The sequence below is a fragment of the Tauraco erythrolophus genome, chromosome 11, assembly GCF_009769465.1.
Source record: "Tauraco erythrolophus isolate bTauEry1 chromosome 11, bTauEry1.pri, whole genome shotgun sequence".
Classification (NCBI taxonomy): Eukaryota; Metazoa; Chordata; class Aves; order Musophagiformes; family Musophagidae; genus Tauraco; species Tauraco erythrolophus.
The window spans coordinates 9592964-9613888 of NC_141475.1; the positions used below are offsets into that span (position 1 = coordinate 9592964).

The following is a 20925-nucleotide window of genomic DNA, read 5'->3' on the forward strand; positions in this document are numbered from 1 at the left end:
TTATTGCTTTTGGCCTTTGTCTTCTGTATTGCTTTGTCCAGCCTTCACAAGTCTGCTAAAAGCTATGACTGGAGAGAACATAACATGCCAGCTTCTCTCAATGGGACTACCGCACTTTACATTGCAGTGTGTTGCGAAGATCCCTTGTACCCAAGCCTTGGAGTGAGACCGGAAAACAAGACCAGCTTTAACTTGAAGCGGACAGTTCATTTATGCAATATCTGGCTTCAGATAATGAAAGGCACCTGCAAAAAAGCAAAAGAAGCTTTTTAAGTCATGCTGTGACAACCTCACAGCATGGGGCCATGCCAACTACAGGTTGACATTGTCATATTTAATACTGATATATCAAAGGAAAGGGACTAATATTTTTATTCCTAGGACAAGTTTGACAAAACTCTATGTATCTGGGATTATATACTGTAATGATTCTTGAGCTGACCTCATTAAGAACATGTGTTTCTAATAGTGGAATGCCAGTGGTTATTTCATTTTGGACAACCCTTATGTTTTACCTAATGGCAATCAGGTTTCATGTCTCAACAATTAATAACATCAAGATGTTGTTGACATCACTTAAGAAAATAATTATGCAGCAGAAATCTTGCTCGAACAATCAGCTATCTCACCAGCACACTCTGCTCAGTTTTGGAGAGGAGTAGTAGTCAGCCATTAGGGTCTCTGCTCTTAATTTTCTTTGTTACAGACAAAGTACAGACCGTTGATAATCAGGTACAGTAGAGCACTTCACCATGCAAATGTCCCAGTACTCACTTTGTCCATACTGTCCATACTGGTAGCCTGTGACAGGGTCCATGCTATAACCTGTGGTGCTGTAGGTTGGCGGGCAGTAGGACTGGGATGTAGGCAGGCTGTCTAAACTCTTCATGTGATCTAGCCGCTGGCTGCAGCTGGCTGAGACAGTGGTGGTGGGCTCCAGGCCCCCAGTTAAAGGGGACAGGGCATAATCAGTTTGGGGCTGGTGAGGCACGCCACCGTGGTTAGTCAAGAGTCCCATTACCTGAAAGGTAGAATAATAGAAAGAGTTAAAATATGTGAAGAACTGTATTGCTTACAGAGCCGCAGGAGTTCTCAAATCTATCATCGGATTTCCTAAAATAAGTAGACTTGGCATTCAAACTATACTTTGAGTATCTAATCCAAAGACAAAGTGGAATTTGGTTGCATCATCCACCAAAATAAAAACTAATAGCTAACAACAAATAAAAAGTGATATCAAGGACAATTAAAGAAAAATAATTTTAAAAACTTTTATGACTCTGAAGTGCCTGATCCTATGCTCCAGCTGGGATCTCTGCAGATGTTTATTCCTTGAAAACTCTATTATAAGAGAATAAAAAGCAAGTAGCTTTAGCCAAGCTGTCCTGATCTACAAACACAGAAAAGCTGTGACAATGCTCACGCAATTTTTTTTTTCTAAGATCAGTAGTCATTAAAATAAGATTAATTTGGTGTGGATCACAGCAACACTACCGATGGAAGTAACAAAGAACTGCAGCACCCAGAACAACACGATTATGTGGGGAAGGGGCAGAGCAGCCGTACTTCCTGCCGCTGCGCCCCGCGTGTGCTGGCCTGCAAGGAAATGAATGTGAAAGAGCAAAGCGCTGGTCATAACATCAGTTCTCAACTTCATCCTCTGAGTCAGAGGACACAACAGAAACGGTCTGGCATTCCAGAGTGGCTTCAAGTGGACTGTGACTCCCTTAATAAGCTGCTCTTCCATGAACAGTTATGAAATCAGCAGTCAAGATTAGTTCAAAAGAGATTACTGGAAAATATGTGCTTGTCCCTATAAAAGCGCAGCTCTCTAGGCCGTAATTTCCAGTAGAAGAGAGAAGGAAAAAAAAAAAAAGAATCAGAAGCACCTCTGCTTTCAAGCAGGAGTGAAGGAAGCTACGATCCAGAGGGATTTGAACAGACTGGATCGTTGGGCTGAGGCCAATGGCATGAGCTTTAATAAGGCCAAGTGCAGAGTCCTTCACTTGGGGTATAAAAACCCCAAGCATCGCTATAGGCTCGGGGAAGAGTGGCTGGAGAGCTGCCTGGCGAAGAAGGACCTGGGGGTGTTGGTTGACTACCGGCTTGATATGAGCCAGCAGTGTGCCCAGGTGGCCAAAAAGGCCAATGGGATACTGGCGTGTATCAAGAATAGTGTAACCAGCAGGAGCAGGGAAGTGATCCTGCCCCTGTACTCGGCACTGGTGAGGCCGCACCTGGAATATTGTGTCCAGTTTTGGGCCCCTCGCTTTAAGAGAGATATTGAGCTCCTGGAGCGAGTCCAAAGAAGGGCGACTAAACTGGTCAAGGGGCTGGAAAATAAAACTTCTGAGGAGCGGCTGAGGGAGTTGGGGCTGTTTAGCCTGGAGAAGAGGAGGCTGAGGGGAGACCTGATTACGGCCTACAAATACTTGAGAAAAGATGGTGGGAAGGTAGGGGAAGGGCTCTTTACATTAGTGTTGGGTGATAGAACAAGAGGAAATGGGTATAAGCTTAGTCAGGGGAGATTCAGGTTGGATGTTAGGAAGTATTTCTTCTCTGAAAGGGTTGTCAGCCACTGGAATAGGCTGCCCAGGGAGGTGGTTGAGTCCCCATCCCTGGATGTGTTTAAGAATAGGGTGGATGATCTACTTGGGGATATGGTTTAATGGGGATTAGGGATGGTTGGACTCGATGATCTCTAAGGTCTTTGCCAACCTAGAAATCTATGAATCTATGAATCTACAGTGATGAGTCCTTGTACCAAAGCCACTCGCACTATAGGTTGGTGTGCATTTCCCTTGCCAGCACATCTCTACAGCACATTTTTAAAATAAGTACGATTGAGAGAATTGCTTACTTTGCACTTCAAAGCCTGAGAAATAGTCTGCAGTTTATAACGGACGGATGACGTACAGCTTTTGCCAAAAAACTGATAATTTACAGGTTGTTCTTCCGCCAAAAAGGCATTACAAATATCTGACATATGCTATTTGATAATCATTTTGCTTTACTGCACTTCTTACCATAAACAAAAAAGAAATTATTAAAATCCGATTTTTTTTAAAGACTAAATTAATGCTTATAAGAACATGTCTGGTTCCTAAAGTTCTGATGCTCTTTCTTGAATTGCATTTGTTTTCCATCACAAAAGAAAAGGGATTATTGTTGTAGGGAGCTTGTGGTCCCAGCTCTGAGTTTTGTTTGTTTTTTAATAAATAAATGAAACAAGCCCCAGGGATCATGATTGAAGTAGGAAGGAAGACCTATCCAGGTCTTGCATGTCTGATAAAGAAAAGACCAACAGGCACAAGCAATGTACTTCAAAAATAGACACGCTGACACCTGCGTCAAGAACACAAAATATCTCTGCATCAGATGCACCCAAGACACCTCTCTGGAAAAAAAAAAATGCTCAGAAAGAAGCTCAATTAATGCTTACAGCACTAGAATGCTCACTTGTTCGACTAAGCAGAAAAACATGAGTTTAACTGATGGTATGTTCTGAATGTTTCACAAACTGAATTATTTATGCAAGAAGAAGTTTCAAAATATATCTAAGGGCTTCATTTAGATACTGAAATCTTAGGACTTTTAAGTTAAAAACTCAAAAAAAGAATTTGGATTCAGGCTATAAGATATTTTCTATTTAATTCAAAAAATCTTTTCAATACACAAAACCTATTAAAAGAATTTGAAGTTAATCAAAAACAATTTTTAAAATCTCTGGAATCACCACAGATTAAAATATCATGTTATTTGCCCAGCAACCTGCGCAGCATTTTGTCCCAACCCCCCCTAAAAGCTGAAACAACTGGGTGCTCAACTTTTTTTTTCTAAAAATTGGTTCCTGAAAAGTATTAAAATTCCTGAAGATTATTTTGGTAAGTTTTTCTATTTTAAGAATTACTTTTCTTGTACCTTTGGAAAATGATACAGTCCTGCTTATGTCATTAAGCACGCTTAATGATCTGACATTGCATCAGCAGGATACAATACTAGAGCATACGATTGTTCAGGTTATATTAATCCTTGTCCTTTAAAATTAACACTAATAGAGTTAAAAGGGGAGAAAGATCCACAAAAAAACATGATTTAACGTAAACATTTACATTAAAAATTACTGCTTTGGAAAATATTTATGTTGGCACAAGTATTAGGGTTTTGACTAGGGTTTAAAACATGCCTGGTTTATGAGAAATCTGAAATAAGCGCACAGCCCGTTCTGTTCCCGTGTAGCACCTACGTGATACCGGTATCCACAGGGCTTTACCACGTCCTGTTCCAAGATCAAGAGCAGGTAGAACGGGCTGGGCTCACATTGCCCTGGCAGCCCCATGGCAGTCCCTCTGGCACACTTCTCTGCGGAAGCACTCTCACGTCCCACGCTGTTTCGACCTGGGCTTTTAGGACTAGTTGCCAACTTGCGCAAATAGCTATTTTACCAACTATGTACTTCGAGTAAACTTTTTTCTGCTTAATATTTTCATCAGAATACAGCCCAAGACAATATCATTTGGACTTTGTCAGCAAAAACATTGAGCTTAAAATCTTTGGGATTAGAAGTTATTTTAGAGTTAGAGAGGAGCCTTGAACTTCAAACCTGGATCCAGACATGATCTCAAATGATCTCTCAGATTTTGGTAGCATCTATATTTGGATAGAGATTTATCTTCTCTGACAAACTAAAAGAGGCATTTGATGATATTTACTTTTAAAATATTACACTAAGCAGATAATACAAGTATTTAGGTATCTTTTTGTTAAGCACATATGCACCTAATAGACGCTTTGAAGCGGAACTGATACAGCACTCTGTCTCCGAGGTGGAGAAAACTGAAGTCTGAACAGTCACCATCTTCTCAGAAATATCTTCTTCCGAGGCCTTCAGAATCATCCTGCAGTTGATTAGAATCTAAATAATTAGATTTTTGGTCATGTCTGTTTCGAAAGCTATAAGGGAAGTAGCCTCAGGGCAGAAGTCTTTCATACGGTATGTGCCATGACCTTATCACCCATACGAGGAGTTACAGGAAGGGCATGACTGACTTTCACCTAATCAATAAGAAAGCCAGTAATGGGCCATGTCTGCAAGATGCTCAGCACTCTTAGCTTAGTGGTGTACAAGAGACACACGAAGATCTGGATTTTGCAACTCAGATGATCTGGTGGCATGAAACAGTATAATTCTGAATAGGTGAACAGATCTAATTGTTTTACAATAAGAAAGGAAGAAAATAACTGTATTCAGTCCACATACCATCCAGATTACTAGAAAATATGTACTTCCCTCTGAACTACTTCGGGAAAGCCAAAGTAGTAATTGTCAGCCTCACTGATCTGGATCCCAAAGAAGTTGAAGGAAAAATCAAGGGCTGACCTAACACCTAGAACCAAATGCTGCTGTAACTACTCAATTTATTTTAGAAAAGAACTCCTATGAAGGCAAAAAAATCAGGCTGTAAGTTTTTTGGCTCTATGTATTTTGTTCTCATTTAAGAAAAAAAAAAAAACACGGAGGAATGTTGACAAACAGCCTTCAAGCTTATACAATAGAAGACAATATACGTAACGGATAAAATAGTTCTTTTCTATTAGAGTCTAACAAAGGTGCAATTAGGAACAAGCAAAGAGAACACAGTGAACTGCAACAACCAACTCTATAGAAAAAAATTTTCAGAGAGCATATCCCAAGCAATCCAAAATATTCATTAGGACAAATTACTTGCTGGTGGGATCAGCACATCACTAGCTGAGGATATGATCCAGAAAGAAGAGAAACTGAATGATGAAAGCCTTAAAGACCAGGCACACAGCATCTGGCCCATTATCAGTTATTAGAAAATGCTGCTATTATCAACAAAATAAAGGCCATTAAACCGAGAAAAAGCTTATTCTATTTAAATGAAACATTATGCCTGTTAATGTGGTTGGTATTTTAGGATGTAGGACCTACCATAGGCACAATAAAATTCTCATATGTTTTAATTCATTTACGCATGCCTGCATTTAATGTGCTTTGTGACCATGTCTGCAATTAATATGATTTATGAGAAAAGAACATGTGCAATATTTTTGGGTACAGTGATACATTTTTTTCCCCTCCTGTGAATGAAAGATTTAATGAAACAGCTCAAGGAAAATTGTTGGCAGTTAACGTATTAAGTTGAACTGACAGAATCATGAGTAAACTTTAGTGGAGTTAATGATATCCTCTTATCTGACCCTGACACATTTGCAGCATGTAATTTACAGAAGCTCTGTCCAGGGAATCTTGACAAATGCTTCTAACGATGTTGGGGCAATGTTCCATTCTAATGTAAAACAGATGTGGGTCAGATACCCTCATTCATCACTAACACTGAAAATTTCAAACTCCTTCGGAGATGAATGACATTACCTGCTGTTAACTCTTTTTGCTGTAGAAAAATATCGCAAAAAAGAACACAAAAAGGATGACTCTAATGCATTAAAATGCATGATTTTAGAAAATTAATTCAAATTAATTAGCTATGTGAATCTACACCTGTAGGATCATGGAACCATGTTGTTGATTCATTTTATATATATGAATATTTCTGCTGAATATATGAAGAAACCCAACAGAAAGCATTTTTGTGCCAAATAACAAGCACTGGGAACCACAGACTTGGTTAATGAAAATAGGAGCAAATACCCTGACTTTGAACATCTGATGATCTGACCTTCTGCATACTCAGATCAAATGAGACCTCATACTGATTTCACACCACTAGACATCAGTGGTAGCTACACTGAAATTAGAGAAGGTGCACTGGTGTACATTTAGGGTAATTAAGAGGATAACTTGATCCTTCATGAATTATATTTTTATCTGCAGGAGATTACTAATGTTCATAACATTATCACAGTGTCACTGAACCCATGTCTTTTTTCAGGTGCTAGATCACGGAGTCACAAGACTAGATAACATTATCAAAATAATTCAAGGAGAAGCTAATTCTTCATTCTGAGAGTGGTGAAACACTGAACAGGTTGCCCAGAGAAGCTGTGGATGCCCCATCCCTGGAAGTGTTCAAGGCCAGGTTGGATGGGGCTTTGAGCAATCTGGTCTGGTGGAAGGTGTCTCTGCCCATGGCGATCTTTAAGGTCCCTTCTAACCCAAACCATTCTATGATTCTACAATTCTAATTATCTAGCTCCCAATTGTACAGAAAAGCTTAAAAAATGTCAAGACAACTGAAAAAGTAAAACAGAAAGCCCAAAGAGGAACATATACTCACAATTTTTTTATGTGTGTGTGTATATATATATGAATATAAGTGTATACGTATAAAATTAAACATCTCAGAGCTTTTTCAAGCAGTCTCAGAGACTGTAGACTCATGAGTTTAAATGCTTAAATATGGCAGTATTATATACAACAGTTCATAACAAGACTAAATTTCAGATTACATTGCATTTTGTCTGTGAACTCTTGTCCTCCCACCTTCTACTCAACCCAAAACACAAAAGAAGGATTCCAGTCATCATGAAAACCAGCCTAGCTGGGCTCTCACACACCTTCCCTGCACAATTGGGATACACAGGTTTGTTCCCTCTGAAAGGAAAACAAACAAAAAACATACTACTTTTTTTTTAATTCAAACAGTACTCAACATTTTTTTACTGCCAGAGGGCCAATGGATGCGATCTGCAAAGACTTCACAGGACGACTCTTGCCAAACTCAACTTCTGGACCTACAACAACAGCTATTGCATGATCTACATCTACATGTCTGGGTCTACCAACAGGAAATTGCTATAAAATCACAGCCATTTCAGTAAAAGCAATAAGTTATCCGCAAATGGGGAATGCTGCTCTTTGTATCCTGACTCAGCATTCAGTCTTTCTTTTATAAAGAAAATTACTACCATTACTGATGTCCTGGGAAAAAAAATCAAGATAAAAAATAAAACATTTATCTCTAGAGAGGTAGGAAATTTTGAAGGAAATTGAGCCTGATGTGTTTAAAAATGGATACATGGCTTTCTCAAGTGACTTTTCTAAGGATGAAATTCTGCTTTTTCTGATCCCACTGCAATACACACTTTTCACTGAATCATGCTGTGGTATTTTTAGTACCTTTATTCGGAAATCTAAAATATAGAGCACAATTAAGGACTCGTGAGCCATCTGTGATTACTCATGACAAAGCCTTCATTCATATACCAGTCCTTAATTGAATAAATATGCAAGTATTCAGATTCCTGTTGATATTTCTATTTTGTAAATTCGTTAAAGAATTAGAAGTTCACCAAGGCATGCCAGTCATATAATCTATGAAGGGCTGACTCATACTTTTGCTTAAGAAGTGATTCAAATTGAAATTTTACATGTAGCAAGAGTAAAAAAATGTTTTAAGGGCTGCAGTGACGCTGAATACTCAGCCTGTGTATATTCAAATGGTACAAATTATTAAGGAGGAATATAAGTCAGTTTTGTGAGCAATGTAATTAAAAAAGAGTTAAGAAAAAGAAACTGGTATGTTTTTTATATATTGTGTCATTTTACTGTTACATTTTTGTATTTAAGATATCAATATTTTTTATTGTACTTCTGAACATTTATTCTCATGAAGTTACAATACAATTGGCTTAAATTTCCAGAAAATTCCACAGCTTTTTTGTATCCCCATGTAAGATTTCTGAGCTGTAAGAGAAGAACTGTTTTTTGAAGACTAAATCCCCAACTTTTCTGGCATGGTGGGGGTGGAGGTGGAAATAGGCCCAGAGATAGAAGTTAAGCTGGACATTCAAAATGTAAGGTCATCTGCTTATTGTTGTTGTTATATTAAGAGATTTTATTACATATGGTATATTTTTATATAATATATATAGTATTTAAAATACTACAAAATTTACCAAACAAATAATGTTATTATTCTTGCACAATAACAATTATGAAACTATTGGATCCCATCTATCTGTATGTACTCCAGAAACAGAAATGATCAACCCTATTGGCGGAATTTTTTTTATGAAAAAAAAAAGAAGAAAAAAAAAACAAACCCAAAAAACTCGTGCTCATGAAAACTGTATCATGTGAATTAACTTTCTTCCTCATAAAGAAATCCCTGACCTCTGTCTCATGTTCTTGGGTCATTAAGCAAAGAGCTCTCAAAGCCAAGTTCACCATTGTGACAAAGATCATGAGTTTCTCATTGGCGTGAGACTTGGATCCAAATGAAATGTTTCTGTGGACAACCAGTTGGACAGTAATTTGACAGAAGGTAGAGAAAAAAGTAAATTAAATCAATAGTAGCCCCCCACCCCCGTCCCTTTTAATGAGGCAATGCAAGTTTTTAGCCACTGTTTCCTGTGTTTCTCTTAAAAGCAGAGCTGACAAGACAGTATGAACATACCTAACTGACTTGACAGCTGCCATCAGATCCATACTGCAGGTTAATAAAAACCAAGTGCTCTCAAAGACTTAGGAGAAGTCAGTTGCCTTAAGATCTATCTCACCAGAAAGAGCTACAGGATAATTCTGAAACTCAGGCAGTGAAATGTTTTGACAGTATAAGAAAGAAACCTTGAAACAGTTTGCATCTTCACTGCTGTTCACAGAAAAGTTTGGAATTTTCTTATCAACATTATTCCTGAGCTCCAGGTAATGGCATGAGAACTGCAAACTTGTTAAAGACTTATGATCGTCTACACAATCCATTCAACGTTCAATCCACTTCCCATTTTGAAACCACAGCCTTTAAAGTTACTGGTTTGACTCGGTTATGGAGGAAGATGACAAGGAAGAGGAAAAAGAAAAAAAAAAAATCTGAGAAGTTTTCTAGAGGGCAAGGAAAAAAAAATTATGTCCAGCAGGCCACAGGTTACGCACATTTGTTCTTTTTTGAGTAAAAACTTAACGCTGCAGTACTATTTAAATCTGGGTACTCTACAGGTTAAATCCAGGAAGCAAGTGGCCTCGTGCGCAGCAGTGTGAGCAGAGCATTGCTGCTAGATCTGAGTCCATGAGCAGTCCGAAATGGCACGCTTCAAAACCAGGGAACTGCCTGAGCCACCTGGTGTGGAGCAAACTCGGCTGCTTTGACACTAATAAAAAGCACATGACAAGGTCAAGGGATGCCCATGTACACCGGAAAAGCCTTCTTCCTTATCTTAAATGAAGCAGTTCAAAACACTGATATCCTGTCTTAAAAACAATCTGCTCTCTAGTAAGACCATACACCTGCAGTTGCGAGACAAGTGTTTTTGCAGCCATTCTTCTGCTTTCCGTGGAAGAACCAGCGATGACTGTCAATGCGGAGATCAGAAAATGACATGCCGATTCAGAGGCACACTTAAGTCCTGCACGCACACATTAACACGTAGATATGCTACTCCTTAATAATTTTGAGTTAACAAATGTTTGTTAAAAGAAAATGCACTGAGAAACTGAAACCTAATTTGAAAAGAGAATACAATATTCCCACAAATGTATGCATGAAAGCCAAGAAGCTGCATAATAGGCATAGAAACCACAAAAATATGCAATTTACATATATTACACACTAATAGTCTCCATTCTGACATTATATTTAAAGAGCTCTGGCTGAGATGGCATGCTTGCAGTTTGGTTGCTCTTTTATGAAATACAAACAAGGACACTCCTGGTTACTAGTTCCCAAAAACATTAAACCCTGTCTCATTCCTGCAAAAGCCAACCCTTCGCAGGTCTGTAAGACAGAGGTTCTCACCACAGCCAGATAGCAACAAGTAAACCAGACGAATACGGAGAATAATCAGTCATCTGGAAGAGATCTGCAGATCTTGTCTTGATGTTAAAAAGTGCTGAGTAGTATTAATAAGGTGGGACTCTTTCTATTGTGCTATTCTTTTAAACGAGCAACAACATTTTATTTCCCAGCCAGAAAGACAAGTATGTTATGGAGCATTCTGTTTCCTAAAACTGACTAAATATACAGTCTTCTCTAACTTCCAACTTAAAAACGATAAAAAAAAAAAATTACAGCACCATAGCCATCTCCCCTTGTCCTCTGCCTTCACTCACTTCTTGCCTGAAACAACATATTTGTCCATCATACTCAAGAATAAAGTTAGAAAGGAAACATCCTGCATGGAAAAGAAAGTCTCCCCGGGGGTCTGCATGTCAGACCCTCATTTGGAATAAATTGAAGTCGAAGGGAAAAAGGGAGTTTAAGTCTGGTAAAAACTCGATCTCGTGAATCTTAATATTAGATTTTGTTCTGCACGTTCTGAGGGTTGTTTGTTTTGGTTTTTTTTAAATCACAAAAGCTTATTTGGGCTTCAGACAAAGCCAGCCAGTCCCCCCACCCCCCGCTAAAGTCACCATAAATTCAGCTTTACACACAGCATGTCCAGAGCATTTGCCTGAGAGGACGTTGATGGGTGGAAACATTATGTTAATTGTTCACACACCCAGATTTATTGTGGTCAAAAATCCACGGGCGAGTAAAAAGACCTTCTTTCCTTCTCATCTAAATTCCACACACACAGGCAGGGCACTGCAACATGCCCACTCAGCAGGAAAACTCCTGTTTCTCTCTCTTCATGAAATCACCAACACAGAACTGGCTCTCGACTTGCCAGCCACCTGGGCGCCGTCAGGGAGAGCCCTGAGGAAGCGTGATGAAGGGATGCACTGGGACACACCCCACGAGTAAGGGGCACTTCGCACACAGTAACGTCGCACGTACGTGACCGACGTCTGAGGCTCTTCGTTCAGGCATAAAGCACAATCGCCGTTTTGCTGAAGTCCCACAGGTTTCTGCACACAATTTACATATTTGAGGCTGTAGCACTCCCTTATACAAACACAAAGCCTAGATACGTCATTTTATATGTACATACATTTTATATGTGTCTCTAAGTCTTTGTTTAGGCCTCAAAATTGTTTTAGAGGAGCTGCTGGTAACGCTGCATGAATTTAGGGCTGGGTTTTCTGTTTGTTTATTTGTTGGAAAAATCTTTATCAGCCAGTGAAGGTAATCATTAGGTTGCCAAGCAGCTGTTCAAAATCTAAATGGATGTAAATAATCTCCTGTATGCATTCAGTGATGAACACAACTTATGCTTTTGAGTGATCAGCCTTCTCCTAAACCTGTTGGAAGAGGTGCAGGATAGGGCCAGGAGCTGTAAGCACTGGTGTAGGAAAAGGTTTCAAAAGTCCAAGGAAAAACAACAAAACCCACAAGTTTCACAGCGTAAAGACAGGGCTGGGTGTAAAGAAGCACAGTAACTGATTAAAGACGCCTAATCTGCTTCAAGATCTCCTCCTGATTGTATCAAACCTCAAATCAACAAGATTCTGTGGGGGAGGAAACCTGGCCTCACTTTTTTGTCCCACTTTGCCCAGACATCACAAGATTTCTTTACTGTTGTGCCCCACTTCTGTGTCACAGACAATAAAAGCTTTGTGAAAGGAAAAAGAGACACGTTTTCCATAGCCAGAACCAGCTTACATTTAAACTGACACTAACAACTACTTTTGATGGATTAATGCAGAATCCCAGAAGTATGTTTATGTCAAAATTGTGGAAGCATTGCACACTACGAAACTGGCCATTTAAAAAAAAATAAAAATGAAGCAACTAATATAATGTCATGGCTTTTGTTGGAGATTGCATTTAGAAATCAGAATTCCTTAGAACAAAACCTATTCAAGTCTCGTTAGAAGTACATCCGTTTGTTTTTCTGTTGGTATTTTTTCCTGAGGTTTCAAGCCATAAAGTTTTGTACCTCACTCTATGCTATAGGAATCTGTGAAACTTAATTACATTTACTGTTACAAAAAAGGGTTTATGAACTTTTGCCTTTGGGCAAAAATGTTTATTTCATTGCCTTTGTTATTCATTCTTTTCAACTCCAGTGCCTTTGAACTTTTCAGCTGCACAGAGTTATCACCGTTGCACAGGAACCAGGAACTGTACTCCCAAGATGCAAACCACAAGTTGAAGAAAACGAAGGAGGCAAAGATATACGAGTCGTTATTTTGGCCACCCTTTGTGCCATTAAAATCTCATTTTCTGCCTATTAGAATGCCCTCTCCCTGCTTAGGCAGTGGTGATAGTCAGTGATTAGTGTGTAATTGAGTATAATTGTCTTTTCACTTTTCATTTGTGTCATTCTGAGCTTCTCTCTGTTTTTCTAACCACTGAGAGGAAAAAAGGGTAGAAAGAAGATAAAGCTGTTAAAATTCTCACTTTCAGCCCTGAAGAGATTCCTGATTGTAATTATAGATTGCATCCTCTTTGTGACTTCTCAGAATTTAGTGGACATCTCTTTCCAAGCACCTGGGCAAAGCTCTCGCTAATAAAATAAACTACGATCTATTCAAGCTTTAACTAATAACGTCAGCTTCAGACAGATGCTGCGTGTAGGAAAATTCAACCAACCTTTTGACACTCAATTATCAAGGCAATTTATTAACATGATTTCCTAAAAAGAGCTCATGCAAATTAGAAAAACAATTATGGTATTCATGCATTTATATATTGCCAAAGAGCAGTAATACACCTAATTTATGTATTTATAACTCAGTTATGGCTCATCTCAATGTGTACTGCTCAGCCCTTGGAACTGTCCTCATACAACTTGCCTGTAATTTTCCTGGACCATTCGGTAAAATATTGGTGAGGTTATCTTAAAGAGATATTTTGTTTACAGAAAAACTACACGATCTACTTTCTGTACCTAGCCACGGATCTTCAGGAAAATAGTAGTACGTTACAAACGCTTGACAACTGAATGTAAACATGAAGCCTGCATGATTACATTATAAATCACTTGAAATTAAATATAAGCTATGACTCTTGCTTCAGCCAGTAGGAAAAAAAAAATAAAAAAAGAAGGAAACTAGCAAACTGAAATCATGTGGCTTGTATAAAGAATACATTATGGTTTAAATTTGGCAATTCATTATACCGTGGCCTGAGGGAATAGACTCTTTGGTTCTGGTATACAGCAAATCCTCTGTCTGAAAACACAGGACTGACCTGAGGTGAAAGGCCATTGCCAATGGCAGGGTTCATGGGATTTGAGGGCCCGGACGGAGGCACAAAGCTGTCTGTATAGCTGGAAAATCCATGCCTGGTGCTGGGTAGGCAATAGGCAGAGCTGCTCTCTGGATTCGAAGGGAGGCTGCTTTGGTGTACAGTGCTTGGAGGGAGAGGCTGAGGTCTATGGACCGTACTGCTTGGATCAGACACGGCTAGAAGCAAAAGAAACATGTTGATATGTTTTCCTCTTTTTTTCAAGTGTAACAAGTTCACTATGTGAAGCTCAACTCGATACATAGCTGCAACTCTTTAATATTGTTAGATATTTAACTGGCCGGTTAAATTACATAAAAATTCTTAAATCACTAAAAATTGTAACAACTGACATATGCAGTTTTCAGACAATCCTTAGTGTGTACATGTTGCTCAGAATTGGTACAGCAAAATTAAAAAGAAAATTTATATTTTTTCATATATAAGATATAATACACACATATATATATTTAAAAAATGACAAGCTTTATTTGCTTAGAAGACCAGTAAATAGGCTTTCCCCTCTTGGTCACAGCACAGAAATTCTGCTGTGATTTGTAGCAAACCTAGCAATGGATGGGAGAAAATTCCCTTAATTAGAACATGGCCTGGCAAAAACATCCACCAACAGTTGGGATCCAAATCTCAAGGAAGAAGCAAGGACAGCACAGTAACTTGTCTTATGAAAACTTACCTGTAAGGTTTTTCTTTAACAGTAAAATCTAGCATAGCTTAGATTTGAAGCCTTGTTCCCCAAATCCACCAAAGTTCACAGAATTTCTGATAAGGTTAATACAAATTTTTACCATACTGAGAGTCGTGACTGTCCAATGCAAAACAAGATGGTCTGAATAGCTGGGTTTTTCCACCGTCAGATAAATATTCTGAGCGCTCACAGAAGTTTCCAGTGCACCATCATCAAAAGCAACAAAGAAGACAGAATACAACCGCTGTGTCCATCCCCGCCATGCCAGGCACTCACAGTAGAGGAGGCCAGCGCAATGGAAGAGTAGGCAAGCATGTACATGGCTTTAGCAAACACTGTACTTCTATTGTGCATGAGGCGACTGTTTCACTGGCTAGCACCCTTCACACGTAACCAGCCCTTTCTTGCAGCAAAACAAACCTCAGTTCTTATATACGCAAAATAAGCAGGCTTGCCAGGTTCTCACCAACTCAGACCCTAAATTAGGAAGCACCCCTTTTTCCCTTTTTCTACATTAGAGAAGAAACTGCAATGGATCAGCACAGGAAACCCCCAATAACACTGTTTTAATCAAGTACCTGTTGGCTACTGTACCTTGCGGTATGGAGGTGGGTTGATAAGAGGGCTCAGAGAGCTGGTACGTCGGCAAAGTTGGCATGGCACTGGGTGGAAATCCTCCTGGGATCAGATGGTTGAAAGCCATCAGTTGATTGGCTCCTGCCTGTTTCCTCCATCTAGCGCGACGGTTGCTAAACCAGACCTACAAATGTTTTAATTAGGGACATTTTATTTTTATACATTTAACATGGGTGCACCAGAATTAACGGCGTCGTGTTTCAAACGCGTTCTGTGTCTGAGAAGAGAAATGCAGGAGATGTGCGCTGGGCTCAGAGCCCCTAGACAAGAAAGGAGCCCTTGGCACACACCTCCATGGTTCAACAGACAGGACACAGGAATCCCGAACCCTGGTTTCCTCCTAGATACAGCCTCTCCTGAGAAACAAGCTGACTAATGCTTTCAAGCTTTGGTGCTTTTAATACCTATCAATCACTATCCTTATTGTGCCAGGCTTAATGAGAAAGGGAAAACATCTCTATTTGATTCAAGTGCCAGCCAAAGGTTTTTGGTCTCGACTGTATTGCCTTTATATTTGATTTGCTGACAAGTTAGCAGCACCACTTAAACGACAGTTGGAAGGTGCCTGTACTTGTATTTCAGGATACTATATTGCCTTAATGATCAACAGAACTTTACGCTTTTAACTTGAAAAATATAAGCCCTGTGTACAAAACACACAAATCCTTCCCAGCAAGTTTTCATGTATTCACATATGTACAAAACATCTCTTAATAAACTTGACGACATTAACAGCAAATCAGAATTTCAGTACTAGATTAGCATTTCAGAACCACTTTGAAATCTGTTCCCAGGACAGGGTTTCAAACAGATGGGGTTGGATTAGTGGGACATTTTAGCCATAAATCTGCTTTCCTTCACGTCATTCTCAGTTCATGTTTTAAGTTTTCTGAGTCTTGGATGGTTCTTATTGCCTCAAAGAAAGGAAGAGGCAAGACTTTACGAACGCAGACATAATAAGAGTTGCAAAACACATAGGTTAATATCGATATTATAGCGATCGCACATGCCACAAATCACAAGGTAAACCAGCCACGGGAGTGCCTGGATAGGCATGCATCCACACTGCCCTGCTGCAGGTTTAGAGCAACTTCTAGATTACAGCGCTAAGGTCCATGACGTCGACCACCACAGAAAAGAAAGGTGATTTGAGATAAGAGAGGGTACACACATTTGTAAACAAGCAGACGATTACTCATAATTGTACACCCTGAAGCAGCAATGATCATCTGTGGATACTATCAATTAGATAAGATCTTAACTGAGTGTTAACATCCCAGAAGATACACCTGCACAGCCTGCCAGGCAGTCTGGCCTGAAAGCCACTGAGGCGTATGTAGACGTATTTGTAAAAGCAAGCAGGCTCTCAGATCTGTCACCCATCCTGCAAGCAGCCCACGCTGGCTTATGAATCAGCCATCACAGCCTGGATTTCTAGGTGTAACGTCATTCACAAACCATAAGTGGCCATTACGTAAGAGTGTAACAACATTTTGGACTCCACTGTGGGCTTCTCCTGCTTGCTATTTCATAGCAGGAGTGGTGAGACTCACTAGGCCATCTGGTTTCTGATGTGGGCCATCTGTCACTATGTAGTTTGATCTGGCTTCATCCTCTTTTCAGAATAAGATGCTCAGTTCACACAGCTGCCTCCTCCTTTGCTCACAACATCTACTCCTCAATTACACACTCCCACTCCAGTTTAAGATTTAGGACAGAGGAATAGACGGAGCCTCTGTTCTACCTCAGAAATCCCTCTCTTGTTTTTTTTCCTGTATATACTAACCCTCCCTCTGCCTCCACATGAATGGTTTCTGAAAGCAGCTGGCAGGGACAAGGCTCCAGGGTGGAGACGTGAGACCTGCAATGAGCAATAGTTGAGGATGGGTCTAGAGTCAGCAACATTTTTTTACTTTCTCATTGAATAGACACCTAAATCCTTTTTCACTTCTCTCCTTACCCTTTGCTTCTCTCACTGACATTTACATCTAAATTTCATATTTACTCCTCAGAGACTCCTTCCACATGCTTACGTCTGCCAAAGCCCACCAGTCTCACACTCCTGCAACAGTACCTTTTGAAGACAACCAAAGAGAAGGAAGAAGGAGCAAGACACGCTGAAGAGGGAGGAAGAGGCTTCGCTAAAGAGGCAAGGAGCACTTCGGAAGGATAACGGAGGTCAGAGAGGGAGCAGGGAACAGTAAACACACGTTGTAATTAGCCTACTCAGGTCATTAACTATGGCTTTCTCCATTACACTCTCCCTTCTTCAGGTCAAGAGGGTTATCTGATGATCTTCAAATGCTTTGGGAACACTAACTGAACTACACTACGTGAGTGGATTTCACTGAGGAAAATGAGGTAACGACATTTTGTTTCCTCTACAGATAAGCATTTACCTTCAAGCCCTAAATCTTTATTAAAATGAGTCAGATCTCAAACTTTACTTCAGTAGCAAGTGATTTGCATTAATGCCAAGTTTTATGCTTTTATTTACAGATAGATTTTGGCTCGTTTTACAGATTTGCATTTTTCCAGAACTGCAGATAATTATTAAACATCCCTGAAAGGGACACACTCAGTGGTATCAAAAAGTCTATGGCAGCCCTGCAATGAAGACACCTGTGCAGAGCTCTGTTGCCACCTGAAGCCCGATTAAATTAAGTGGGACTCTGCAGGGGTGCAGGAACCTGCCTGCGCGGTGCAGAAACAAGGCTGTGTACTTCCATCTCAGTCCCATGCGACGGCAACATGCCAAACGGGTGCTGGTGTCACATGCTGCTGGTGCAGCCGTGGCTCCGGGCTCATCCGCTCCAGCCACCACCACTCCACTGCCTTGCTGACCCATCGGCTGCAGCACACACCTTCTGCCACTTGCCCTGGCTTGTTTTCCCTGGAAGCAGGAAGACAGATGGCACCTGACTAGCACCAGAGTTAGTCCAAAATTAACTCACCAAAACCTCTTGAAAAAATTCAAAACTGCAGAGTGAGTCTTATTGCCACTAATACCACAGGAACTTGTCACTAAAGAACGACAGAGGTATATTAAAAAAAAAACAAAAAACAAAAACAGCACACCACACACAAAGCAACAACAAAAAAATCAACAAAAAAACCCACACCTTTACAGTAAACACCAGAGGTCCGATCCACATACTAATTTGTTTCCCTTTAATTTTAATGGGCTTTGGACCAGCCTTGGTAAAAGTACTAAACATAATTTATATTTAAAATGACTGTAAGTGTGACCCCAACTCTTAGCATCACACATTTTTACAAACGAACACACTGAAGCTCTGAATCTGTAATTCTGGATGTTTTAACACAATAGTTTTTACTGTTACTGTCATGGCCTCACCCTCTTCACATGGTTTGAGGTTTAGTTTGCAACTGTGTTTAGTTCTCATTTTATACCAGGTAACTGCATATTTCAGAAGCTATGTGTGGCAGAACACACACACAAAAAAAGAATAATGTAACAGTAAGACAGCATAAAAAAATACAGATAAAATCAAATAGGAAAGTTAAAAAGTTGAAAATTGGTTTTGGAAAGTCAAGAAAAAATTACTAAATAACTCAAACCTAAATATTTTATTTACATTTTATGTAATGTTTATTAAAATTAGTCAGATACCAAACTTTATTCAGTAGCAGTTATATGCTTTCTGTTAACTGAAATGATAATTTTATTATTTTTAATCATAATATTTCATTTTGACTACATTCAGCTGCCTTGACTTATTCTCAAGAGTTCACTAAATTTTTTTATTGTTTAAATCAGCATATATCATGAAGAATCCAAGTGCACTATTACCACTGAGTAAAGAAATCAAGCCAAGACTTAAAAATACATCTAGTCACCACAAGCCAACGCGTCTGCTTAGAAACATACTGTAAACACCTCGGGAAACATTTTCTTTTGTCTGTGCATTTCCAACATGATTTAAACACAATGTCCTCTTATGTTCAGCAAATTTCAACTTCCACCAGCACGACAAAATCCTTCTCTTACGAGTGGCCTTTCCAAATCTAGCGGGTTCCCCGTAGGATGCTTCTGCTCTCCCTCAACTTCCCTTCCAAGAGGGAAGTGATCATCACTTGGATGCAGTGATACTCTAAGTGTAACGCAGCTCCTGGTGACAATCACAAGTGTCACACTGTGACAAAGTGCCACCCTGCAGTGGACATCACAGAAAACCAACTCTAAACTATCTGTGTCTACTGCATTGGACAAACTAAAGTCTCGTGTGTTGCCTCCATCAGCAACAGCATGGATCTCAGCAGAAGGCAGACCAATTCTAGACTTGAAATGGCCACCACCACACCAAATGCCGCTGTGGAAGGAAAAGCAACAGATAAGCAAGCTATTGCATTTTGGAGACTCAAAATATAGGGTTCTGACACAAACAGTATCGTGCTAGAAGGAGGAATGTGATCTACTTGTACTGGTGTAACATGCAGGAGCTCTAAATTAGGTCAGCATTGTGCCTGGTGCTGTGCAAATGCAGACATGGACAGAGGAAACATGGCTTGTCTGAGAGACCCAAGCATCCAAAAACCACGTCTGCGCCAGAAGTCAAGTTATATTCATTTTAGTGAGGCTCTGGCTCCCCAGGTTCTATGTCACTTTCAAAGATGGAATGTAAATTATCCAGATGATTTGGAAACAAAATTGAACTCCAAGGTCTGGCCAAAATCTACATCTCAAAAACAGAACTGAAGAGGATGAAACAGAGCAAAAGGAAAAAAAAAAAAAATGTCCTTTAAGGGAATTTAAGTATTGGAGGCTTCAGTTTTTCAAGCGTCTGGAAACGGACTGACCAAAAAAGAAATCACTCTGCAATAGAATATTAAAAAAATATTTTGCACCAATGTAGAATGGATGTGAACTAATAGGTTTCTCCCATCTCTGTTTTCTAATATTTACATCCTGCCTTTTATTATCATTTTTCCTTTCAGTAGTTTGCAAGTGATCACGCCAACATCTTATTTCGTTGATCTCAACAGGATATTCTTTAAAAGATGCATTTATTCTCTTGGGAACACACTAGTGTAATTAGCTTTGACATTTCAACAGTCTGATCATAAACACAGAGTGCTCTATGTGCTTTTAAGGCAAAAAGATCTCTCATCCAACAGGGCAAAACATTCGAGATGTGAATTTTGCAGGAAACTCGTGGATATTTTGTTAAATGATGTCCTGACCACAGCAAGCATGAGTGCCAAAAACACACAAAGTCAAAAGACTGATGTATTGTTAATGGCACTTCTAATTTTAGGCAGAGGGGGTTTTTGATTTTTTCCCCCCTTTGTCTTATGGTATTTTTCATGGTAACTGCCTCACCATCCCCCTTATTCCCCGCCTCTCCCTTCCCTCAAAATGTACATGTTCAAAATAAAGTCTGAGCATGCTGGAAGCAGAAGTCCTCAGTGGGTATGCCATTGGGGAACAAATGTGGGGTGTGCCAGAAGCAGTGGAGCTGCCTCATGAAGAGGGGAGGCTGAAGAAGGAAACTGCTAACGAAGCCTGGACAGAGGTGACTCTGTTGC

The 20925-nt window shown here is 39.7% G+C and overlaps 1 protein-coding gene across 3 annotated transcripts in view; it reads right to left on the bottom strand.

Annotated features, from left to right (window-relative positions):
* Positions 1-210: 210 nt before the first annotated feature.
* Positions 211-20925, bottom strand: part of PAX3 (paired box 3) — an 80819-nt gene continuing 60104 nt past the window's right edge. For all 3 annotated transcript variants that reach the window (XM_086618113.1, XM_086618115.1, XM_086618112.1), the window contains exons 6-9: positions 15334-15499; positions 13998-14212; positions 775-1021; positions 211-245 (exon numbers count right to left, since the gene is read on the bottom strand). In XM_086618113.1, coding sequence (XP_086474239.1) covers positions 211-245; positions 775-1021; positions 13998-14212; positions 15334-15499 — 663 coding nt within the window. The remainder of the gene's footprint in view (positions 246-774; positions 1022-13997; positions 14213-15333; positions 15500-20925) is intronic.